General features: G+C 36.8%; 1 protein-coding gene across 1 annotated transcript in view; it reads left to right on the forward strand.

Annotated features, from left to right (window-relative positions):
* pcdh15b (protocadherin-related 15b) overlaps positions 1 to 17,772 on the forward strand; it is a 459,821-nt gene extending 442,049 nt beyond the window's left edge. Inside the window, exons 35-39 of the mRNA XM_049464765.1 lie at positions 2,400 to 2,438; positions 5,537 to 5,610; positions 10,595 to 10,724; positions 13,568 to 15,006; positions 17,686 to 17,772. Coding sequence (XP_049320722.1) covers positions 2,400 to 2,438; positions 5,537 to 5,610; positions 10,595 to 10,724; positions 13,568 to 14,980 — 1,656 coding nt within the window. The 3' untranslated portion in view covers positions 14,981 to 15,006; positions 17,686 to 17,772. The remainder of the gene's footprint in view (positions 1 to 2,399; positions 2,439 to 5,536; positions 5,611 to 10,594; positions 10,725 to 13,567; positions 15,007 to 17,685) is intronic.
* The last annotated feature ends 9,504 nt before the right edge of the window (positions 17,773 to 27,276 follow it).

Here is a 27,276-nt window from a genome sequence, read left to right on the forward strand (position 1 = left end):
CAAGCGATTTTTTTTTTATTTAGGACAACAAATCTTATTTTCTTCTCTGATAAGTTGTTTTTGTCTTGCTAAGCATTGAAAAAGTGTTAGATTATTTAGCTTATTTTAGGAATAATTATCTTAATTAGTCTTACTCAGAATTATTACCTTATTTTAAGTAATTCGAACTCAAAATGTGCACAATCAACATATTCTAATTCTTGTGTCCAACTTTAAGGTGATTTTTGATTCTTGATTTAATTCTTAATTCACTCATTTTGAGACTTTGCAATTGCTTTTTTAAAGAAATATTACTGCTCCGACATGAACTCCACCCCACATGTGGGCATTTACAATGGTGATGCCTGTGTTTTAATGGGGAATAGTCTTATGCAAGCTATATATCATAGAGTGGTATAAAAAAGTTTTGGGCACCACTGATCATTTTTTCGGATTTTCCTTTATAAATCATTGGTTGTTCAGATCAGCAATTTCAGTTAAATATATCCTATAGCAGAAGAACAGTGGTATTTGAGAAGTGAAATGTAGTTTATAGGATTTACAGAAAGTGTGCAATAATTATTTAAACAACATTAAGACGGTACTTAAATTTGGGCATCATTGGCATTTTATTGATTTGAATACATTTATCACTAATTATTGGAACACCAAATTAGATTGTTAAGATCACTGACCCTTGACCTACATGCACAGGTGAATCCAATTATGAGAAAGGTTTAAGGTGCCATTTGCAGGTTTTCTCCTCTTTTTCTCATCTTCTCTGAAGAGCGGCAACATGGGACCCTCAAAACACAACTCCCAAATGACCTGAAAACAAAGGTTGTTCACCATCATGGTTTAGGGGAAGGATACAAAAAGCTCAAATCTCAGAGATTTTAGCTGCAGTTTCCACTGTGAGGAACAGAGTGAGGAAATGGAAGAACCACAGACACAGTTCTAGTTAAGACCTGAAGTGACAGAATAAGAAAAATCTCAGATAAGCAGAGGAGAAGGATGATGTCAACCCAGTCATAGTCAACCCACAGACCTCCAGAGCTCCAAAGACAAGGATTGTCATCTTGCTGCAGATGGAGTCAATGTGCGTCGTTCATTATTCACTATTCAGTGCACTTTACACAAGGAGAGGCTGCATGGGAGAGTAATTAATGCAGAAGAAGCCTTTTCTGAGCACACGCCACAAACAGAGTTGCTTGAGGTATGCTAAAGCTAAAACACATTTAGACAAGCCAGCTTCATTTTGGAATAAGGTTCTGTGTGTGGACTGAAAATTAAAATTATTAGAGTTATTTGGAGGGCGGTTATTTATGCATGGCAGAAAAAGATCACAGCATTCCAAGAAAAACACTTTACTGCTCCCCACAGTAAAATCTGGTGGTGGTTCCATCATGCTGTGGGGCTGTGTGATCAGTGCAGGTACTGATAATCTTGTTGAAGTTGAGGGTCACATGAATTCCAGTCAATATCAGCAGATTCTTGAGAACAATGTTTAAGAATCAGTGAGAAAGTTGAAGTTAAAGCGCCGGGGCTGGATACTTTACCAAGATAACGACCCTAAACATGCTAAACACTGCTCACAATCTACTAAAGCTTTAATTCATGCAGAGGAACAAGTACAGGAATACTTCTGGAATGATCATCTCAGTCCTCAGACCTGAATATTATTGAAATATAATCTGTGGTGTGATTTTTTTTTTTAAGTGGGCTGTTCAGGATCAGAAACCATCAAATCTGACTGAACTGGAGATTTTTTTTGTGTAAAATGATCCAAAATACCTTCAACCAGAAGCTTCAACCAGACTCTCATTAGAAGTTATAGGAAGTGATAAGAAGCTGTTATTTCTGCAAAAGTAGGATCTACTAAATATTTATGTAATTTATGCCCAAATTTATGTAGGTGCCTAATTTAGTTTAAATAATTATTGCACACGTTCTGTAAATCCTAGTTTCTGTAAAACGTATCTTTTCTTCTCAAATATCAAATATAATTTCTTCTGCTATATGATATATTTAACTTAAAATTGCTGATCCGAAGAACCAATTATTTATAAAGGAAAATAATTAGTTATCACGGGTGCCATAACGTTTTCATACCACTGTATAACCACTGTATGTTTACTACTGTCATAAGTTCTGTGATTATTTTTTTTACCCCTACTGTAAAGTGTTACCCAGACATTTCACTTACAATACAGTCCAGTAGCAGCATGTGTTAAAATATATAGCTTATGAATATGTGTGTGACATCTTTTTTAGCACAGTGCTTGACTGAATGACTGTCTGCTTTCACTGGCATTTCTACAACTCTGTCTGACCTTGTCTTTGTCGTTTCCTCTCGGCTCATGAAGTGTTTTATTTCCTCTTCTCGTTTCTGCTCTGATTCCCTCACGGCTCATCTGTAGCAACAGCAGTTGCTTCGGCCTTCTCTCTTGAGACCAGAGGTACATCTCTCTTACCCTGTTAGGAAGATGAACAGTGCTGCTGTGCGTTACTTTATAAAATGCATTATTTTAAAGAGTGTATTCACATGCGTCTAGTGCAATCTTCCAAACAGCAGCCTGTCTTATTAAGTCTTTTAGATATATGTGTTTACACAAGCATTAAACGCAATGCTTTATTGAAGCACTGAAAGTGAGTTTTGATGTGATACAGTACACATTATGCATGTCTGCCTTACTTGTCCAGTTCAGTTGAAATCGTGCACTGTAAAACCCAATAAGTTGATTGAACTCAAAACTTTTGTTGTAACCGATTCGTGTAATATAATTTTTAAGTACACTTAAACTTAACAAATACATATACAGGGGTTGGACAATGAAACTGAAACACCTGTTTCATTTTAGTGTGGGATTTTAGGTTTCATGGCTAAATTAGACCAGCCTGGTGGCCAATCTTCATTAATTGCACATTGCACCAGTAAGAGCAGAAAGTGAAGAGTGTTAAATTAGCAGGGTAAGAGCACAGTTCTGCTCAAAATATTGCAATGCACACAACATTATGGGTGACATACCAGAGTTCAAAAGAGGACAAATTGTTGGTGCACGTCTTGCTGGAGCATCTGTGACCAAGACAGCAAGTCTTTGTGATGTATCAAGAGCCACGGTATCCAGGGTAATGTCAGCATACCACCAAGAAGGACAAACCACATCCAACAGGATTAACTGTGGACGCTGTAAGAGGAAGGTGTCTGAAAAGGATGTTCGGGTGCTAACCCCGATTGTATCCAAAAAAAACATAAAACCACGGCTGATCAAATCACGGCAGAATTCAATGTGCACCTCAACTCTCCTGTTTCTACCAGAACTGTCCGTCACCACAATAAATTATTGTGGTCTAAAACCAGGTGTTTCAGTTTCATTGTCCAACCCCTGTACATATATATTTGAAAGTAAGACTTTCCTGAACATATATATATATATTTTTTTTTTATTTACTCAAGTACTGTATACTACATTGGTCTTTAGTAAGAATTACATAATTAATATAATTTCCACCAACTGGACCAGAACACAAAGTATATGATAGTATGTTATTTCTTAATTATTTATATCAATTGCTTTGCATAACGATTCTACTTTGAATGTGATGATTAGGTGAATAAAAATTGTAGGTTTGTATTTAGTCTTCTTTTTGATTTCATTCAACTATTTTTTAAATACTAATAGAAAAGTAGAAAAGGAAAGAAAACAGTGGAGAATTAAAAGTATTGAGAGCACAGCCAACACAGAGTTACTATAGCAGCTCAGAAAATGATGATTGTTCTTACAGTCTACAACACCAAGGAATTAATCAGAATATATGATCTTAAGTTTCCCGAAGGTAGCCCTGGGGGAAACACTACACACTGATGGTGAGTGATAGTCAGAAACTGTTGGACACACCCAGTATGCAAATAGATTGTGACAGAAGCCAATGGAAAAGAAGCTGCCATTGACAACAGACTAAACTCTGTAAGTTATTCTAAGTTGGTTCAACTCAAAGATCTCAGTTTTAAATATACACAGTATATGAGCCCACAAATGTTCAACTAACTCAAAATAGTTGAGTAATGTTTAGAAATATCCAATTTTATGTAAAACAGACTTAATTTATTTGAGTTCAAACAACTTCTTGGTTTACAGTGTGGTTTAGAAAACCATTCCTAATCATCCCCAAAAGTTAGGACTGTTTATAATTTACTTTAGAATAAATTGAAGGAAGCATGAACCCAAGATATTTCACATTTTCAGGTTTTGTCTGGTCAATTTGAATTACTTAATTATATTTATATTCAAAACTAGTCAAAAGTTTGGACATACTAAGAGAGATCTCATTCAATGTGTTTTCTTTCATTTAATTATATTTTTACATGGTAAATTGAATATTGAAGACTATATCAAAGTTATACAGGAACACGTGGAATTATTTTGTGAAACAAAAAAAAGTGTTAAATAAAGCAGAATATGTTTTTATATGTTTTATACTTTTTATTTTTATAAGTATCACATTTATCTTTGAGGACAGATCTGCACATTCTTGGTGTGATTTTAATCTCAGTGTCTTCATGAGGGAGAGTCACCTGGAATAGGTTTCTCAGCGTCTTGAAGGAAGGAGTTTCTGGAGGTGCTGAACAATAGTTACTGCTTTTCCTTCATGCTGTGAAGCTCCAGCTCATCCCAATTAAATCACCTCAAGGTTATGGTGAATATAAGGCTTGTGTTGTGTACAGTAAAGTTGTGAGTGGTATTAGTGAATATAGTAACTCTGTATTGTAGAGCTTGTTGTTGGTGATAAAGGTCATGGTGAATATAAGGCTTGTGTTGTGTACAGTAGTAAAGTTGGGAGTGGTATTAGTGAATATAGTAATTCTGTATTGTAGAGCTTGTTGTTGGTGATAAAGGTTATGGTGAATATAAGGCTTGTGTTGTGTACAGTAAAGTTGTGAGTGGTATTAGTGAATATAGTAACTCTGTATTGTAGAGCTTGTTGTTGGTGATAAAGTTCATGGTGAATATAAGGCTTGTGTTGTGTACAGTAAAGGTGTGAGTGGTATTAGTGAATATAGTAACTCTGTATTGTAGAGCTTGTTGTTGGTGATAAAGGTTATGGTGATCATAAGGCTTGTGTTGTGTACAGTAGTAAAGTTGTGAGTGGTATTAGTGAATATAGTAACTCTGTATTGTAGAGCTTGTTGTTGGTGATAAAGGTTATGGTGATCATAAGGCTTGTGTTGTGTACAGTAGTAAAGTTGTAAGTGGTATTAGTGAATATAGTAACTCTGTATTGTAGAGCTTGTTGTTGGTAATAAAGGTCATGGTGAACATAAGGCTTGTGTTGTATATTAATAAATGAAATATCTTGGGTTCATTCTCTCTACAATTAAATTAAAGTCAACGTAAATGTAGAAATTACTGTGTTTTTCATATTGTCCTCAATTTTCCTGCTTTGCGGGTTTCCCTTTCAAGTTACCTGTCAGATTTATGCATTAAATCTACCTTTTCATTTCTGTATTTTCTTCTCCGAGGAACGTTCTGAGTAACAACTCTTGCTCTGATCACAGGAACTATCTATGGAGTCTGGCATTGACCCCGGCCAGGACTATTATACACAGGATTACTATAATTATGACCACGGGTGAGTGTGTGATCGTCGTGCTTGAACCGTATACCATCGTTTCATATCCAATTCCCATCAACCTATGGACCATGACATCCTATCCAAACACTCAACCGCCCTCATATGCATGACATGCAGCGTTCACCTCAGCAGTGGAGCTCAAATTGATGTGTTCCTGGTGCTCGGAGTAGGGGTTGTATAGAGTAATTGACAAGCATCTACAAGAAACCCATTGAGAAAAACACCTAAAAAAGTGAGATCTCCTTCCCCAACCAATATTATTTACCTTTAGTGCTTCAAACATATTTATATGATGTTTCAAACCAAATAAAATCAGTGAATATCAGACTCAAAAGTGTCCACAGAAAAAGTGTTGAACTACCTGCTTTACTCAAACTAAAGCTAGGTATGGTGTGCGCACTACTTTATATAGTTTTTATTTTACTTGCATATTTTTACTAAATATGTATTTTGCACTAAACATAATGATTAAATGATTAAAATACTGAAAGGCATAGGCTGCTCTGAGTGTCAGGTTTTTAGTTTTTATCTACATGTATCCTAGAGGTGTGATTATTGATTATCAAGAGAAATAACTCCGCCTGATGCTGTTTCTCCATGTATTTTATCAAAGTAATAATTAATAAGCCATGTAATGAACTATCATCAATATTCTTATGCTTTCAACTCATAAACACTCTAGTCGATCCATTGTTGAAAATATATCTTAGGTGTGAATATATTTAAAGTCTATACATTTAAAAATAAGTAAAAAAAAAAAAAAGAAACAGGTGCTTGGTAAAAGTTTCACCAAAACATGAACAGTTCCAGGAAAATATAAAAATTTTGCTTCCTTTTATATTTTAAGTGATTATATTTTTGAGCAGCCGTATGTCTTCTGGAGTAAAAGAGATCAGGGCATGTGACTGTCTGATATAATTACTGTGTTATAAGACCTGGAAGAGGAACTGACAAAAACGGAGAAAAAACACACCAAAACAGCCTAGAGTTCAAAGGGTTAATTAATTTGTTTTGTTTACTCTTATATTGAAGCCTGTGTTTCACCATAGCAGCATTTAAGGTGGAATTATATTAAAATTCAAACAATCTACCATCTTCATGTTAGCGATTTACTGAAGGCAGTAAAGTGTATTAATAAAAGCTATATAGTCACTTCTTACACCATGAATTGTAGTGCCATGGCTTGTGCAGGTGCTACCTTAATTAAGACAAAAGCTAGATAACCAATAATATGATAGAGAAAGGCAAACAAGGAAAACTAACATGGAATACTATGGTCCACTTAAAGGGGGTTTGAAATTGAGTACAAGGGGCGCCGAGTGGTCCAGCGGTCTAAAGTGCTGCCAATATGAGCAGGAGGTCGCAGGTTCGAACCTGCTCCGTCTGTGTGGGTAGGTGGTGTTCCTAGGGTGATGTCCGCAGCACAGGGCGTCTGTAAGCTGATGTATCGGAACCAAGTCGCTGCGCTTTCCTCCGAGCACACTGCATCAGCAGCAGCTCGAAAAGAAGCGGTGTCTGGCTTCACATGTATCGGAGGAAGCATGTGTTAGTCTTCACCCTCCTGGTGTGTTGGGGCATCACTAGTGATAGGGGGAGTCCTAATGAGTGGGTTGCGGTAATTGGCTGTGTTAAATTGGGGAGAAAATTGGAAAAATTAGAAATTTTCATTGAAATTGAATACAAGATTCTCCCAGCCATGGATACCATTAATGTATTGTAATATTTAATGTAATATATAAATAGAAGGATATTTAAATGTTTAAAAAAAAATTGGGGGGGTTAATCTTAATTAGGAGGGTCAGACCCCCCAATACCTTGCTAAATTCAAATCCTGATTTCATCTGGCTTTAAATATTTGTGTAAATTTCCATTCTTACATACATTTTTCATTCTTGACTGAACATTTAGGGACAGTTTCCCTGTTGTAATTTATACAATATTTAGAACTGAAGATTTTTCATTGAAAGGAAAATATATTGTACGATTAGGCTTAATCCCTGTCTGGGGAAACTGCCCCTATTTGGACCTATCGTGCACCTCACCAACATTATATTTTCATTCCTTTCCACTGGCATCATTAACCCTTGTGTGGTGTTCATATTTTTGTTACTCGTTTACTTTGTTACTTGTATTTAATTCAGCAAAATTAAGCAATTTGACATTAAAATGCTTTACACATGCTTGCTTCACCTAAATTGCAAGCAATATAAACAGCTTACATGGTTAATATTTGCCCTTTACCTTTCTTATGTTACATTTCTTTTAAAAAGTGCTACTCTTTTTTTATTAGTTTTTTAATAAAATGTAAAAGAAAATGAATTAAACTCAAGATATGAGTAGAAAATTTGTTTAGTTTAAAATTTACAAATGAAGCAATGTTTATTAGCCCTTGGCCAAACATACTGTATGTAATATAAATGTGTGTGTGGGGCGTGTGTGTTTTGATATATGTTTTTCACAAAAAAATGAGCCAATGCCAATGAGTTTGAGTTAGAAAAAATATTTTTTTTGGATCATTTGATGAAAACGGGTCCCACAGACCCAAACACGACACAAGGGTTAAAATAGCTATGAAGCTTTGCTTGTGAATATATCTATAATACATTTGTGGTGTATTGCTATCTTGGTAGTGGAAAACACAAGTGCTCATCTTACTAAATACAACCCAGACAGATGTCAACAGTCAGACGTTTATTGCTATCTTGGCACACATGGACGTGTAGCAGTGCACAAACAAAACTTTTACATCAACAATAAATAGAATACAACATAAAATAGCATTGCTGTTCACATAAATGACCTGCTCGCACAGTTTCACAGCATGAATGAACAGGTCAGTTTCCTCTGCTGAAAAATGCATAAGCACTGCGCCGTTAAAATAGCAACTTGCTAAAATCACAGCACACCTGGCTTTTAAAGGGTAAGGCAAGTGACTTAAGTCAAGAAGTTTAATTTTCAAAACTGCATATGTACAGGACATACAGAGGTTCAAAATTACATTACTTTCCTTTTCAAAGTCACAGCAAGTACAGCAAAATATAAATATAAAAGTATGAGAGACAATAAATGTATGATATAGATATGAAAGGTCACATATATAGACAAACATGAATGTGAGACAAGACACACAAGACAATAGTGCAATAATGATTGGGGATTAAAGAGAGTATAAACAGAAGACATTTAAACATTAGTGCAAAGGTTTGATTTGAAGGTTTATTGCACGTTTCACCCAAAACACACCTATGATTAATAGTTTTTTAGTATTAGAGGATTTGTAGTTGCTTTTGAACATTTCGAGATGTGCAAGGCATACTTTTCCCGTCGTTATGATAGCAAAGACACACTGACACGACCTAAATCAAATGGCTCAATGACCTTTTGATGGCTCGCACATAGATAACTAAAGTAGGGTCATACATAGACATCTTATACGTAGACGCCACATAACCTGCCTCCTGGTGTGTCAGCGTGGCCGCCATATTGGAGGAAGCACTTATAGAACACACCTATAATAATCACAACATAAATCTATCTATCTATCTATCTATCTATCTATCTATCTATCTATCTATCTATCTATCTATCTATCTGCTGTTTGTAACAAACCAAACTATGTGAAAATCGGGTATAAATTTGGTAGAGTTGTGGTTATTATAGGTGTATTTTTCACTTTCCTCAGTGTAAATTAATGCACTGGAGGCGCATGGTTGCTTCCTCCAATATGGCGGCCATGCTGACACGCCAGCTCCAATAGATGGCACCAGTCGATGCAAGGTATATGTATATGTCTATTGGGCCATATATATTTAATCAACTCTAAAATCCTTCACTGGGATAACCAGTGGGAAAAGATCTCTCTGGAGATATACTGCCCCTTGTGGCTCGTGGTGGTAATTACATATAATAAAAACATACCCTGTTTTGTGATGGTTTCTTCGCTAATCTGAACGGAATTAGGAATTTGATTTGTTTAAACAGCCTGATCGTCCCCAGGGTCCCTCAAAGCCCTTAATCAGAGCTGCTGGTTGTGGCCTTGCTTAGCGAGTGTTACAGAGGCATGGTGAGAGGGGCTTGTTTGCCTGAAGCACTATGGGGATCCCATGGGAAAGGAAGGATAAGTGAGGGGGAATTTACATGGAGGCTTTAAACTAAATAGGGATCATAACCAGCCAGCCAATAGACATTCAGAGTGTGGAGATGTGGCTCTTTCTGAGGCTTTAACTCTTCAGTGTTCTTTATTATTTACCAGCCCTGCAGAGTAATAGTATTTTTTTTTAATAATCCAAAAATATATTTGCCAGCATACATGCCAGCAGGTACCGTACAGGCCAAAAGTTTGGACGCACCTTCGTTTTCTTTATTTTCATGACTATTTACATTGTAGATTCTCACTGAAGCATCAAAACTATGAATGAACACACGTGGAGTTTTATGTACTTAACAAAACATTTGAAATAACTACAAACAAAAATGATATTCTAGTTTCTTCAAAATAGCCCCCCTTTGCTCTGATTACTGCTTTGCACACTCTTGGCATCATTCTCTCAATGATTTTCAAGAGATGGTCACCTGAAATGAAAAGTTTTCCAACAGTCTTGAAGGAAGGAGTTCCCAGAGGTGTTTATTAGCACTTGTTGGCTCTTTGCCTTCTTCACTCTGTGCTCCAGCTCACCCCAAACCATCTGGATTGGGTTCAGGTCCAGTGACTGTGGAGGTTCAGCTCATTTTTTGTTAAGTATAAAACTTCACATGTGTTCATTCATAGTTTTGATGCCTTCATTGAGAATCTACAATGTAAATATCATGAAAATAAAGAAAATGCATTGAATGAGAAGGTGTGTCCAAACTTTTGGCCTGTACTGTATGTTCTTATTATATGTTTATGTATATGTTAGTGTTTGTGTGTGCGTGTATGTGTGTGCACACAAGTGCTTATGGATGTGATATGAATAGAAATTCTTCCGTTTATGTATTTCAGGTATGATTTACCTCAGTATGGCAGTCGCAGGAAGTTAATCTCTCCAGCTGGAACGTATGATGAGTACGGAGAGGTGATCGTGGAGGATGATGGCAGCTATTACTACAGTCCTCACGAATCTGAAGGAGAGGTAGATGTGTTTCTTTAATCTCTCCATGAAAATTTTAAAAACTGCAGTAGATGTAGCCTACAGTACCAGCTAAACGTTTGGACGCACCTTCTTATTCAGAGTTTTTATTTATTTGTTTAGTTTTATCTACATTGTAAATGAATACTGAAGTCATCCGGACTATGAAGGAAGACATAATGAATCATGTAGTAACTTAAAAGTAACCCAAAATACTCTTGTTTAACACTTTTTAAACGTTTACTAAGAAGTGGTTTCTGAGGCTAGTAACATGAACTTATGATGAACCCATCCTTTGCATGGTTCTGATGAGAGCCAGTTTCATCATTTTCTTTAATGGTTTTTGCAAAACTGCGCTTCAGAATACTTTCAAAGATCTTGAAATTCTTTACTCAGTTGAGTAGTTCTTGCTTCTCATAATATGGATTAGAACATTAATCAAATTGAGCTATTCACTGTATACCTGTAACTCTACCTCTTCACTACTTTACAACTGATGCTCTCAAACACATTAAGACATAAGAAATTCAAGTAATTAACTCTTGCTGAGTTCAGCACAGCTGTTAACTGAAAGCCTGAATTCCAGGTAACTCTACCTCATAAAGCTGACTCAGAAAATCTAGCCAAAATGTGCAAAAACTGTCATCTTAGCAAGAGATGCTACTTTGAAGAAGCTAAAACATAAAACATATCCTGGTTTGTTTAACATTTTTTTACTAAATCATTTCATATGTTTTCTTCATAGATTGGATGACTTTAGTATTAATCTTCAAGGTGTTAATTGTATTTAGACAGTATTTGAACATTTGTGTATGTATTAGTATTAGGACAGTTTCACAAGTTTTATAATTTTGCATAATTTTGCACCATGTTTCACCAACATCATGTTCCACAATAGCATGTTTAAAATGAAGCGGTCAAGATGTAACTAAAGTGTAGATATATATACACATAGTCCCTCCATGTTCACAGTCATAGTGCTAAGCAGCTTCATGGCCATGGTTTGATAAATAATTGGATAACAGTTCTGGTGATGATTCCTAGTGTTGAAATAGCATTTGATAGCAAATAAACAGCAGATGGAATACTTAAAAGAATTTGTTGCATTAAAATATACAATTATTAGGCTCAAAAATGAAAATCCTATCAGTTGGATTGCAGCAACTTTAGTTTACTAGTTTGGTACATTCTTAAAAACAGGAAATGCACTAGCTAGCTCAGCAACACGGTAACATCCTGGAAGGTATTTTTATCCTGTGGATAAATATTAGTAAGACTATTTTCTCACTTGTCTTAATAAGTAAATAAGTCCACACTCAGGATTGATTATCTGGTTAATATCTGGTTTGTTTTTACACACAAGAACCCACCCAAACTGTCGGTTGATTGTGCAAATTCATGTATCCATTACAGTTTTTTTTCTATTATTATTTGTCTTAGGACTGTCCAAGTTTTAATCCACATAATGAATTTTCTAACCAGTAATGCGTTTTTATTATTTTTTTTTTTTACGCAGTTAATTACACCTCAAAAGCAGCTTTCACACTAAACATAAGAAAACTTGTAAAGAAACGAGTTTTACAGCTCAATAAACTTAACTTAACCAGGTCTAATCAACAAATGGGAACCAGAAAAACCTATCAAAACTACTTATCAAATCTTGGAACCCTAAAAATCTGCCGAATCAAACAAATGAGACTATTAAATCCTTGAAGAAGCCTTTCCATACTATTACATTACATTACATTACATTTGGCATAAGTATTAAGTGATATTACAGTAGCAGTTTGGAGTAATGGGAGTTCAAATTCAGGAAAAATGCCCATTTGGTTTTGCATAAACCAGAATTTTACACATACATTTTAAATTATAGTGTTGGAGGGGACACCCCTAGTGGGCATATTTTTATTATTCTTGTTAGGGGTGTGCCATATTGTATCGTACGCAATAATATCACCAACATTTTTAAATATGGTAACTGATATAATACCCTGAAATACGGTGTCATATCACCCACCCCTAATTATCACATCAGGGTACTACTTTTTTATTACTGTTTTAAGCAAAAGAAAAAATCACACTGTTCTCATTTCCCATAGTATATCTACTAGAGACAGATTATATATGTGCAGTATCATTTATTTTACTTTAATCCTGGATATATGGAGAGATTTGGAGTGCATTATTATTAGTATCATGACATTCTGGATCATTTACTTCTGTTACAAATAAAAAATGATAAAATTCTTGTATTTATTAAAATGTTATTAAAGTTAGGGATGTGCCATAGCATATCGTATACAATAATACAATTTAATTTTCATTTTTTTGCAGTAGTATATTCTTGGAATATATATTTTTTTTATTTAGTGTTTTTTTTTTTTTTTCATATCGCCAAGAGTATCGTTATCGCTATGATATGATATTATGATATTATTTTAGGGCCATATCGCACATCCCTGATTCTAGAGTCATGGGTGTAGCCAACATACTGTTTGATTGACTGATAAATATTGTCAATTTGTGTTAAATGCAACAATACACAAAGAAAAAAAAACGATGTTTTCTATTGCAACCAGATTTTGTCCATTGAGATGGTTAAAAAAGTATTTTTGTTAAAATTTTAATCAAAGATTCAAATGTACACTTTAATCACATCTTGATTGTTTCAATTCATATCTTTTGGCCATGCACAAAGTAGTATTTAAATATAATATTTATGGCCCTATTAAAGATCTTGTACCTATATCATATTATGAATATTGTAATGAAATGACATATGTTTGAACTGATATTTTCACATGATTTACAATCAAAATGATAAGTAGAAGTATGGACTGTAACAGGTTTCGAAGCATAGTAGAAGGCTGGCCGCACCTTCAGGTCTGAATCCACACCTTCCTCCACAAACACTCCCTAAAGATCAGCCTCCCAGACTGGATCAGTCCCAGCCCAAGCCAGCAGAGGGCAGTGCGTCCCCTCGCAGCTCAAAGGCTGTGACCAAGCTCAAAGCAGTGATGAAACTCAGCAAGCTGCTCGCCACAGGCAAGACCTCCAATCCAAATCCACCAGCGCCTCGCCACGTTCCATGGAAGAAGACCAGGATATTTCCAATGATGATCCCCCCCAAGGAGGAGCCAGGTGGTGTAGATCCCCCTAATATAACTCCAAATCAAAATTCAGACAGTTCAGACAGTGGGATGGTCATTAATGGTAGCTACTTTCAGAATAAGGAAGGAAAGATCTCAGCTAAAACTCCTCCAGGGAAGATCTTAAGTCAGATTAACGTCTCCAATAAGCCGCAAACTCACTGGACATCTCAAACTGGCACCAGCATCATCACAGACAGCTCAAGTGAGGGGAAGACTTCTGTTTCCCAGGCAACTACTGATTCAGAGAGGGAGGAGTCGCAGGGTGTACCTACAAACTCTCAGGAGGAGACTGGGAACGAAGGAGAACTTTATAAAGATTCTCCCGGAAAGATTCGGGAACATTCCCTAGATCAGAAACGTGCCATACCAACCTCAAACGCATGGACGTATTCAATCAGACACCAGGAAGTGGCATATATGAGTAGCTTTGATTCAGACGACGAGCAGGAATCATCTGAGGGACATCCAAAAGCTGAGGGAGATGACTCTGAAGATGAGTCAGTGTCAAAGATAGAAAAGCCATCAGACACAGAGCAGACAGATTCTGACACAGAGACTGAGACTGAGAAAGAGTCAGAAACTGACAGTGAGAACGAATCCAACACTGATGAGCCATCTGACTCAACACAAGAGACAACACAACAGACAGAAGAAGGCGCATCATCAATGGAAAGATCTGAGTCAGAAAGTTCTGAGATAGACTCCCAATCCTCATCATCATTAGGCTCATCTTTGTCCAAAGTTGGTCCACAAGACTCTAGAAGCTCCCGACCCAAAACTAGCAGAGGTACCATCCAAGAAGAGAGTGACGAGGAAAAGGAAGAGACAGACAAAGAGAAAGAGTCAAGCGAAGAAGAGTCAGATGAGTCAGATAAGGAAGATAAACCAAAATCCAGCTTCAGGTCTAGTATAAAGCAACCATTGGGCTCTAAGAGGAAACAGCACTCCAACAAAAGTCAGAGCCTCTCGCCTATAGTAGAAGATGAAGAGGATCAGGACCAAGCGGATGAAAGAAGCAAAAGAAGAAGAAGACGACGAGAAGAGACTGAGGAAGATGATGAAGCTGAGGAAGATGAATCAGATACTGATGAGACTGATACTCCCTAGATTAGCATCATCGGATCTACTGCTCAGTAAGAGTGAACATCTCTTATAATTGCTGTTTGTTTGGGTTTCCTTCTGGTGGTTTGGTTGAACACCCTGAGTGAACTGAACTGCAGTGATTGGTTGGTTGCTCTGTATTTCCTGACTGACTTTCCTCTAATTGCATGCCTTCTCTTTCTGCAGCTGACTTATTCTCTTAACCCAACCAACAATGTTTTTTTTTTTTTTTTTGTCTGTCAAGAAAAGAAAAGGAGCGGTAAAGCATCGTCTTCTGAACAAAATCTTAGCTGGCAACACTAACCTGCTAACAATGACAACTTGAAATGTTTACTAAAGAAAACGCATTACAAATAATAACCAATGAGAACCTAAATTAGTAAAAGTTAATTTACAGTATATTTCTGCCTCAAGTCTCGAGGCACCATCTGCATGCATTGGCATTGAAAAAGTATTCATACCCCTCAAACCTTTTCACATTTTCTCACCTTACAACCACAAACTGAAATTTATTTTATTGAGATTTAACCCTTTCGGACCCGAATTATGTTCCATTGATGGAAAAATATAAGAATGCTGTTTTTTTGTCCGTAATGCACCTAAAATAAGACACTACTATGCTAATATAAAATTAATATATTAAAATAAATCCAATTAACTATTTTTTAAATAAAATAAAACTTGAAAAAAAAATCTAATTTACTTAGAATTAGTAAAAATTAGCTTGTATTACTTTATCTAATTTGTCCTGTAGTGCCGGCATGCCCTGATGTCTGAGTTGCTGATTTTCTTTTTTCTTCTAGTGCAGTGGGCGGGGCTAAGCTACTGTTTCATTGGCTGGTTTATGATCTGTTCTGATGAACAACAGGTCTCAATTAGTGTTATGTGCAACAAAACACTTGAAAAAATAAACTACATGATGCCCATTGTAATTGACGCAGGGTTTGAAAGGGTTAAGTGATGAACCAACAAAACACAAGATAGCACAAAAAAAAAAAAAAATCAGAGAGGCTGCAAAAGTCTTGAGACTGGAAAGAAGATTTACCTTCCAGCAAGACAATGAGCCTAAACATACAGCTAAATACAGAGCTACAGTGGAATGGTTTTAATTAAAGAATATTCATGTGTTATAGCGGCCCGGTCAAAGTCCTGACCTAAATCCCATTGAGCTTCTGTGGCAAGACATGAAAATTGATGTTCACAGATGCTCTTCATCCAACCTGGCTGAGCTTCAGCTATTTTACAAAGAAGAATGAGCAAAAATCTCAGTCTCTAGATGTGAAAACACTTGCAGCTGTAACTGCAGTGAAAGGTGGCTCTACTAACTATTGATATTGGGGATTTTAATACTTTTTCAAGCCAATGTGTAAGTGCCCTATGCCATTGTGAGCATATATGCATTTTATGAGTAGAATAATATATTTAGTTAGATACAAGTTGTCACAGAAACAGAAAGTAACTTCCAAAGAGAGGGGGAGCTGTGTCTGTGGTTCAAGAGTCTACATATAAAACATCCACCCAAATGTCTATTCTCAAGCAAAAAAGTGAACTTAGTTCTTTACTAAACTTTTACGTTTTATTTTCTCAAAACTAAACCTTGTATCCTGAATCTTTAACTTTATACCAGAGGACAAATTGGCCACTATAGAGAGTGTAATAAAAATGTATTTTATTACAGAGAGTATAAACTTAAGATACAGTACCAGTCAAATGTTTAGACACACTGTCTCATTCAATGTTTTTTCCTTTATTCTTTTATTTCCTATATTGTAAATAAATACTGAAGTCATCCAGACTACCAAGGAACAGATAAGGAATCAAGTAGTAACTTAAATTTTTGAACAAACTTGCTAATTCTGAGGCTGGTAACTCTGAGCAGTCCTGATGAGAGCCAGTTTCATCATAACATTTTTTATGGTACTTGCAACTCACTTCAGGATACTTTCAAAGTTCCTAAATATATATATATATATATATATATATATATATATATATATATTTTTTTTTTCAGATTGACTGACCTTCATTTTTTAAGTATTTTTTTCTTTACTTCTCTATAAGTTAAGTAGTTCTTGCTTCTCATTATATTACTGAAATAGAGCTATTATTCACTGTATACCTGTAACTCTACCACTTCACAACTTTACAACTGATGCTCTCAAACACATTAAGAGACAAGAAAATTCAAGTAATGAACTCTTGATAGGTTCAGCAGCACAGCTGTTAACTGAAAACCTAGATTCCGGGAGATTCTACCTCATAAAATTGACTGAGAAAATTTAGTCAGTATGTGCAAAGCTCTCATCTAAGCAAGAGATGCCTAATTTGAAGAATCTAAAATATAAAACAAAATAATTCCTTCATAGTTTGCATGACATTAGTATTAATCTACAATTTATTTTTCTTATACATTGCTTACTGTCCCAACCTTTTCTGATTTTGGGTTATGGTAGGGGCCTAAAAAAATGGTGGTATGTGAGAAGTTCTATCTGTACACTGCATATTTAGTGTCTAAAGTAAGCAGTTTGAAAGAATGGCAATTTAAAAAAGTGACATTTTATTGTGATTTATCAATGAATCACGTCCTGAATTCACCTCAAATCATAAATCACATTGAATCCCTGACCCCATAGACATTTACAGCCATGTGTTCAGCTAAATTCCCTCAACTTACAGTAGCATCTTGTGTGTGTTTTCCGTTTCTGTTACAGTATGCCAAAAAGAAGAGGATCAAGTTGGTGGTGGATCGTGAGTATGAGACCAGTTCTACGGGAGATGACAGTGCCCCCGAGGCTCACAGGAACCGGCTGTCCAACGTGAACGTGAACACCCACAGCAACATCAACGGAAGCGTCTACCTGGCTCAGAACGGCTCCATTATTCGGACACGGCGAGCGAACCACACCAATAATATCAAATTCAGCTCCCCAGTCCGGCTGGGGAAGCACTTTAAGAAACTGGACAAACTGGCCGTGACTCAAGAGGAGAGAGTTCCTCTAAACAGTCCGGCCGCCACGAGCTCCGCTGGGGGCGAGCAGAACATTAACGCTCGGCCCTCCAGCGGGTCTTTGGCCTCCAGCACAACGGGCCCGGAGAGCATAGCCTCCGAAGCCAAAGTGGCTAAAGGGGAATGCGAAAGAACGCAGAACGTGGACGAGCAGGAGTCCACAGTAGACAATGAGGAGGTGAGGGACCCGCTGGGGTCGCACAGTGACCGCACACAGTCCGACGAGGAGGAACTGTGGATGGGGCCTTGGAATAACCTACACATACCAATGACGAAGCTGTGACTTACCTACCTTAACATGTAATACAACACACTCTCATTTCTACTGTCTTAATAAAGAGAAAACCAAGAACAGATTTGCCACATTACAAAGGAAAATTGCACTTTTATCCAGTATTGCGTCTGCTTTTCTTGGCCTTCTGAAAACCACCAGTGAGCTTGCTCGTTGACTATCCAGTTCATAAGCAGCAGCCTGCAGCGCATTGGTGTTCCCTCAGTCCATCGATTGTTACCCACGAACATTTTTTGGAAAGTTGCCGAAACACTGTATACACAAATATTTATTTTGTGTTTTTAAAAGTTTCTATAGCAAGAGTAAACATATCTGCTGAAGTATTATTTTTTGTAAACATTTACCAATGAAGACAAATAGGTTTAATCAGGGGTGAACTGCATACCTACTCAGTGCCACACTTAACTGGATCTGGATCGTATACAGGGGTTGAACAGACAATGAAACTGAAACACCTGGTTTTAGACCACAGTAATTTATTGTGGTGACGGACAGTTCTGGTAGAAACAGGAGAGTTGAGGTGCACATTGAATTCTGCCGTGATTTGATCAGCCGTGGTTTTATGTTTTTTGGATACAATCCGGGTTAGCACCCGAACATCCCTTTCAGACAGCTTCCTCTTAGTTAATCCTGTTGGATGTGGTTGGTCCTTCTTGGTGGTGACATGCTGACATTACCCTGGATACCGTGGCTCTTGATGCATCACAAAGACTTGCTGTCTTGGTCACAGATGCTCCAGCAAGACGTGCACCAACAATTTGCCCTCTTTTGAACTCTGGTATGTCACCCATAATGTTGTGTGCATTGCAATATTTAGAGCAAAACTGTGCTCTTACCCTGTTAATTGAAATTTCACACTCTACACTTACTGGTGCAATAATGTGCAATTAATTAAGATTGGCCACCAGGCTGCTCCAATTTTACTATGAAATCTCCCACACTAAAATGACAGGTGTTTTAGTTTCATTGTTCAACCCCTGTAGGAGTGATGCATATAATTTTGTATAAAGAGCTGGGGATACTCTTATATATCTGCGTATTTGAGTATTTTGCTTTTTTCCCTTTTTTCTGTTTGAGATGACTTGGTTTTGGATGAGATTGAGTTGGATATGGATATGGTATGTGTTTATTTCTTGAAGTCACAGGACAAAATGCAAAATGCAAAACGCAAAACGGGCACATCAATAAACATTCCTGGTCACGACTGTGTGATTTTTTTATTTTATTATATTAGTTTTCTCTTCATTCAAATGCATATAGAAAAAAAGTTCATGTTATTTAAAATGCTTAAAAAAGGGGGTTTTGTAACCTGTGGTCTTTGGCCTCCCTAGTGGACCACATTGGTACTGCTACAAAAGTTGTCAAAAGACAAAGGTGTGAAAAGTACTAACATTTATTGCTCTGTAGGTAGAAGTATATATACAGTCATATGAAAAAGTTTGGGCACCCCTATTAATCTTAATCATTTTTAGTTGTAAATATTTGGGTGTTTGCAACAGCCATTTCAGTTTGATATATCTAATAACTGATGGACACAGTAATATTTCAGGATTGAAATGAGGTTTATTGTACTAACAGAAAATGTGCAATATTCATTAAACCAAAATTTGACCGGTGCAAAAGTATGGGCACCCTTATCATTATATTGATTTGAATACTCCTAACTACTTTTTACTGACTTACTGAAGCACAACATTGGTTTGGTAACCTCATTGAGCTTTGAACTTTATAGCCAGGTGTATCCAATCATGAGAAAAGGTATTTAAGGTGGCCAATTGCAAGTTGTTCTCCTATTTGAATCTCCTCTGAAGAGTGACATCATGGGCTCATCAAAACAACTCTCAAATGATCTAAAAACAAAGATTGTTCAACATAGTTGTTCAGGGGAAGGATAGAAAAAGTTGTCTCAGAGATTTAACCTGTCAGTTTCCACTGTGAGGAACATAGTAAGGAAATGGAAGACCTCAGGGACAGTTCTTGTTAAGCCCAGAAGTGGCAGGCCAAGAAAAATATCAGAAAGGCAGAGAAGAAGAATGGTGAGAACAGTCAAGGACAATCCACAGTATAATAAACCTCATTTAAATCCTGAAATATTACTGTGTCCATCAGTTATTAGATATATCAAACTGAAATGGCTGTTGCAAACACCCAAATATTTAGAACTAAAAATGATTAAGATTAATAGGGGTGCCCAAACTTTTTCATATGACTGTACTAGAGTCTAAAATACTTCTGTAAAAGTTGAAGAAGTATCAACTCAAGATTTTACTCTTTAATTAAAAGTGGTGTAAAAGTACTGGTTTCAAAACTCCTTAAAAGTACAAAAGTAAAAGTAATGTAAAATGGGAAAAAATAATGGCATTAATGATAAAAGCTTAGGCCATGCCCACAGAGTCCTATAGTGAACTATCCCCCCTCCCCAAAACACACTTTTCTAAAAATCATAATGATAAAGCTATAATGTTATATTAAAATGTTAATGTTGATAAATTTGGGTTGCACTCGGCTCCCTAGTGTTTCAGCTGCATATATGCCCATTAAAAATGAATGTATTTTAGTAGAATGTTAATATATATTAAAGAAGCTTAGTCTAGACATTTTTTCTGGAGTTCTCTTGAGTCTCTGCATGGATCATCTTCATCTTGTGCAAGTGTGATGGATCACAGTATAAACCAGTAGGGTGTCGGAATGGTATATGTTTATACTTCTCTACATCCAATCACAATCTGATTCACTCTAACTGGATGGAGAGATTTATCTGGATAGGGGTTTTACTGAACGATGAGAAGCCAGAATAAAAAGTGAGGGAGTAATGAGGCTATTTTTTAAATGTAAGAAGTAGGAAGTTCTACAGCAGCAGAAGATCACACCGGGTGCCACTTCTGCAACTAAGAACAGGAAACTGAAGCTACAGTTCGCACAGGATCACTAAAATTAGACTATAGAAGATTAGAAAAACGTTACCTGGTCTGATGAGTCTTTGATGATTACTGCTGCGACAATTTGGTGTCAACAACATGAAAGCATGGATCCATCCTGCCTTGTATCAACAGCTGCTTCAGGCTGGTGGTGGCGGTGGTGGTGCAATGGTGTGTACCAATAGAGCGACACCACAGCCTATCTGAGTATTGTTGCTGACCATGTCCATCCCTTTATGATCACAGTGTACCTGTATCTTCTGATGCTACTTCCAGCAGGATAATGTGCCATGTCATAAAGCGTGAATCATCTCAGACTGTTTTTTGAACACAACAATGAGAGAGTTCACTGTACTGGAATGGCCTCCACAGTCACCAGATCTCAATCCAATAGAGCAGCTTTGGGATGTGGTGGAACGGGAGATTCAAATCATGGATGTGCAGCTGATAAATCTGCAGCAACTGCGTGATGCACTCATGTTAATATGGACGAGACTCTCTGAGGAATGTTTCCAGTACCTTGTTAAATCTGTGTCACGAAGGATTAAGGCAGTTCTGAAGGCAAAAGAGGGTCCAACCCGCTACTAGCAAGGTGTTCCTAATAAAGTGGCCGGTAAGTGTATTTACCTGAACCTCACTTTCAGACCACCACACCCATTAGTGTAGATTTATTCCTAAACTCTGACGCTATTTTAACTGTGCAGGCACAAGGCAAAAGCCTGTTGACGGGGTGTAAGATAGCAAAGAGCTTTGTACAATAGGGCACATAAGCTTATTTTTCCATGTCTGTGTTTTTTACTCAACTTTATGGATGCATGTCACAGAGTTTTCTTCATTTCCTTCACAAAAGGATGATCTTATCACAGTGGATCTGTGCTATCTAGTCCAGCTTTGAGTTTACAGAGTGCTCTCTCCTTTATTTTCTCACACAGACAAGCTCATAGGTTTGGGCCTGTCTGGAAGTATCACTTTCAAAGACTGAGCCTCAGCCTTTCGAGGATCTGCAAAGTGGAAATGGCCTGAAGCAATAAGAGAGAGAGAGAGAGAATTAAAGAGAGAGAGAGGGCTCAGCAGAAAATACCCCTTAAAAACTTTAAAGCCTCTTTTCTGATATTGTTCTTACTGATATTGTTTCTCTGACCTCTAGAACTGAGGGGATCCCTCTTGCTCTGTTCATTTTGTTTTATCAGGCTCTGGAAGAACAGTACCTGTCAAGCGTTTGGACACATCGTTTCTTATCCAGTGTGTTTTCTTTCTTTATATATATATATATATATATATATATATATATATATATATATATATATATATATATATTTTTTTTTTTTTTTTTTTTTTTTACATTGTAAATTTAATATTGAAGACTATATTAAAGCTATTTTATTAAAGCAGAATTATTTAGTAAATAAAACGTGTTAAACAAACCAGAATATGTTTTATAATTTAGATTTTTAGAATGTTTTAGCACATTTATCTTTGAGGACAGATCTGCTCGATCCTGGTATTTTAATCTCAGTGTCCTCATGAGGGAGAGTCACCTGGAATAGTTTTCTCATCATCTTGAATTAGTTCCTGGATTAAAAATAATTGCTTGTTGTAACTCTTTTCCAAATTAAAATTTATTTGTATATCATTTAAACTATTTCTAAGCCATTTTAAAAAAGCATATTTAAAAGCTAGTCACTAATTTCTTTGATTTTCTCTCAGGAAAGTCTTTATTTTAAAGAAATGGTTGACTGCATGGTCAAATAATTGAAATTTATGACAAAAAAAAAAATCACACTCCTTCCTGTCACTGGAACTCACTCCTGTTACTGGCACTCACTCATGTTACTTTGTCTCTTATGAGTAACAGGACTGAAAGTAACAGGAATGAGTTTTTAGCATAAAATTAGCATAAGCATGAAAAATAGCTAAATGGCTGCTCTTCTAATAGCATGAGGACAATAAGCATTCTAGTCATTTGATTTGAATTTAAATAAATACGATATAATAATTAATTTAGGTAACAGGAATGAGTGTTGAGATTGACCTCCTCAGTCATAGTTACAATATACAAATCAAGTATACAGAAAAGCTAATGAGGGAACTTAATTTTTTGTCTTCTCATGACCTTCAGAAGAACCAGCTGACGTCACTTCCTGTTGTAGATGTGACTTCCTGTTGTAGATGTGACTTGTTGATGTAGAATGTTCCAGATGTTTCAGATGATCAGGGTAATGTGTTACGGTAACAGGAGTGAGTGAAACCCAGGGACACGACTTAAATGTGTATTTTAACTTAATTATGTATTTTTTATGGAAAAAAATTGATATTTTTAAAGCATAGATGGGATACAAACAACAATACAAAAAAAACTTAATAATTATATTTCAGGGTATAGTTTATAGTTAGAGAGTGGGGGACAGGTAATTAATGCTATTTTTTCAGTGTTCTAAGTAGATTTTATTAATGTTTTTAATTACAAATCTTACTTTTGCAATTAGCTCAATGTACAAGACACTATGCTGAATAATAAAATGTATTTTTAAAGTTATTTTGTGCGCACATTATACATGTGATTTCCTGAAGATAGAAACAGCACTTTTCTACATAATTCCATATATGTACCTTAATTGGTTTCATGTCTTTCATATTAATATTAAATGTAATATTAAGTAGAAAATTAATTAAATAAAGAAATAAAGAAAAACATTTTTGACTGGTACTGTAGGTATTCGTATGCCATATAATGCATTCATTGTAAATGCATTTAAAATGCATGATGAATAATACAAAGGATGCATTCATATCTATCTGATTTTAATGTATGATTATTATATTTTATTCTATACTGAATTAAAAGGCTGCAGGTGGATGTTACAGCTGTTTCTGCCACTAGATGGCACTTCTTTCTTTCTTTTCAGCCTCTGTGAGAGTCTTGACCGCTGCCAGACAGACACTGTGTAAGTGAGACATGTTATAATGGGACAGCTGAAGGTGTTTTGAGAAGGTGAGGGGAGACAAAAATCATTACGTTGGAATGTAGCAGCCCTGGAATCATATCTGTTGACACGATTCAGCACACTGGCTCCGACTCTGTGTATAGTGAGCTGTCACTATGTTTAAAGGCATTTAAAGTAAGAAAACGCAGGGTTTTTCTATGTATTTATTTGTGTATTAGTGTTATTTTGTGGAGACGACTGAGCATGTGCACTGGCTTCTTCACATTAATGTATTCCGTTCAGATTTTAAGTGATAGACCAACACAAAGCAGCTCATAATTGTGAAGTGGAAGGAAAATGATAGATGTTTTTCAAAATTTAATCAAATAAAAATCGGAAAATTGTAACGTGCTTCGTAGAGAGAGACTTTTAGAGATTTTTGCCCATTCTTCTTTACAGAACAGCTCAAGCTCAGCCAGGTTGGATGGAGAGTGTCTGTGAACAGCAATTTTCATGTCTTGTCGCAGAAACCCAATGAGATTAAGGTCAGAACTTTGACTTTCCCATTCTAACAAATGAATATTCTTTGACCTAAACCATTCCACTGTAGCTCTGGCTGTATGTTTAGGGTCATTGTCTTGCTGGAAGATGAATCTCCTTCCCAGTCTCAAGTCTTTTGCAGCCTCCAACAGGTTTTCTTGCAGCATTGCCCTGTATTTAGCTCCATCCATCTCCCCATCAACTCTGACCAATTTTCCTGTCCCTGCTGAATAAAAGCATCCCCACCGCATGATGCTGCCACCACCATGTTTCACAGTTGGGATGCTGTGTTCAGGGTGATGAGCAGAGTTTCTTTTCTGTTTCACACACAGCACTCAACTTTGGTCTCATCTGACCACAGCACCTTCTTCCACATATTTGCTGTGTCCCTATGTGGCTTGTGGAAAACTGCAAACAACACTTCTTTAAAGCTTCTTTAAAGATTTGTGAAGTGCAGGACTTATACTAGTCTTGTGAACAGATTTTCCCACCTGAACTGTGGATTTCTGCAGCTCCTCCAGAGTGATCATGGGCCTCTTGGCTGCTACTTTGGCCAGTGTTCCCCTTGCTTTATCTTTCATTTTAGGTGGACGGCCATATCTTTGTAGGTTTGCTTTTTTTTATTTTTGTCTGTTCAGGTGCTAACCCGGATTGTATCCAAAAAACATAAAACCACGGCTGCCCAAATCCCACCCCCACCCTTCTTGAGTTCACAAGTTGACAAACTTCTGCACGATGACTCTAATGTCCCTGATGAACAATATTTATCATTATTATCTGATCTTTTGATCTTCAGCTCTTGATACTATTGAAACGTTTTTTTAAGGAAACGTGTCAAAAGAACACAATTAGGTCAATAATTACAAGCTGTGTGATCACAGTGATCACAGCTATCCAAACACCATAGCTTTAAACATTCTATAATTAGTCAACAGATCAGAGAGAGAGAGAGGAGTGATTCAAAGCAGTGTAGGTTTCAGAGCTGTTATACAGTGCCCGGGTATTTTAAAAGACACACGTACACACGCTTAGCTGTACCTTGCTGGCAGACTTCCCAGAATTTCAGAGCTGCCGTCTCGGCTTGAGGTGAATAATGGGTTTGTGGTCGTGTCTTTAACTCATTTAAAGCTTAAAGCTGCTGCTTATACTTAGAAAGGCTGTTAGAAAGTCATCTCCAGACTAAATGAATGAGTAAGAAGCCAGCTGTGTTTATGATATTGTACAGTGGTGCTTTAAAGTTAGTTAAACCTTAAAAACTACTAAATCTAATCAAAAAAATTTAACCAAGCATAATATTTTTAGATTAGATTTAATAGTTTTCAAGGTTAAATTATTGAGGAAAATAATACAATATTACATATCTGTGCATGGGCAAAAATATGTGTTGTTCTGAGATTGTTGTTCTAACTCATGAACATTAGCATTAGCATTAACCAATGGGAGAGAGGCCTTCGGTTGCTTTGAAGTTACCCTGAGGTCCTTTCTAACCTCACAGACTTTTACACTTCTTGCTCTTTGCATGATATTTGTAAGTTGACACTTCTGCGTACGGTAATAATGGTCCTGATTTTTTTTTTCCTTTTGTTTAATGCTATCGATCTATCTGACTGTGGGTTGATGGCACCATCAACAGCTCTTTTCCTGAGATCTACAGTTCCACAAGCATGTGTTGTGTAGAGCAGAATTTGATAGATCCCTGTTCTTTAAATAAAACAGGTCTTTTCAACACAACTTCTCTATAAGCATCGACTCTCTCTCTCTCTCTCTCACCGACAAAGGTTGCTAGAAACCTGGGTGTTATGGTTGATGACCAGCTCTCCTTCACGCACCATGTGGCCTCAGTTGCTCGATCCTGCCGCTTCGCGCTTTATAACATCAGAAAAATTAGACCGTTTCTGACGCAACAGGCCACCCAACTCCTGGTACAAGCAGTCGTCATCTCACGCCTCGACTACTGCAATGCCCTGCTAACTGGCCTCCCGGCCTGTGTAGTAAAACCACTCTAAATGATCCAGAATGCAGCAGCACGTCTGGTCTTCAACCAACCAAAACAAATGGGCACCCCACTGCTCATTGAGCTCCATTGGCTACCAGTTGATGCTCGCATCAAATTCAAAGCTCTTACAATCGCCTACAAGATGATGACAGAACAGCTCCTTCCTACCTGCACTCACTCCTGAAGGCTTACGCTACCTCCCGGCCGCTGTGCTCCTCCAATGAACGTCGCCTCGCTTTGCCAAACACTCACACAAAGCAAAGAACAATCCAGATTGTTCTCATACAGAGTTCCCCAATGGTGGAACAAACTACCTTCCACTACCAGATCAGGAGAATCTCTCACTATCTTTAATAAACTCCTGAAGACAGAGCTCTTCAAAGAGCACTTACTCTCCTAACACCTCTAACTAACTACCTTCTACTACCAGATCAGGAGAATCTCTCACTATCTTTAATAAACTCCTGAAGACAGAGCTCTTCAAAGAGCACTTACTCTCCTAACACCTCTAACTAACTACCTTCTACTACCAGTTTAGGAGAATCTCTCACTATCTTTAATAAACTCTTGAAGACAGAGCTCTTCAAAGAGCACTTACTCTCCTAACACCTCTAACTAACTACCT

This window comes from Astyanax mexicanus, chromosome 15 (assembly GCF_023375975.1).
Source record: "Astyanax mexicanus isolate ESR-SI-001 chromosome 15, AstMex3_surface, whole genome shotgun sequence".
Lineage (NCBI taxonomy): Eukaryota > Metazoa > Chordata > Actinopteri > Characiformes > Acestrorhamphidae > Astyanax > Astyanax mexicanus.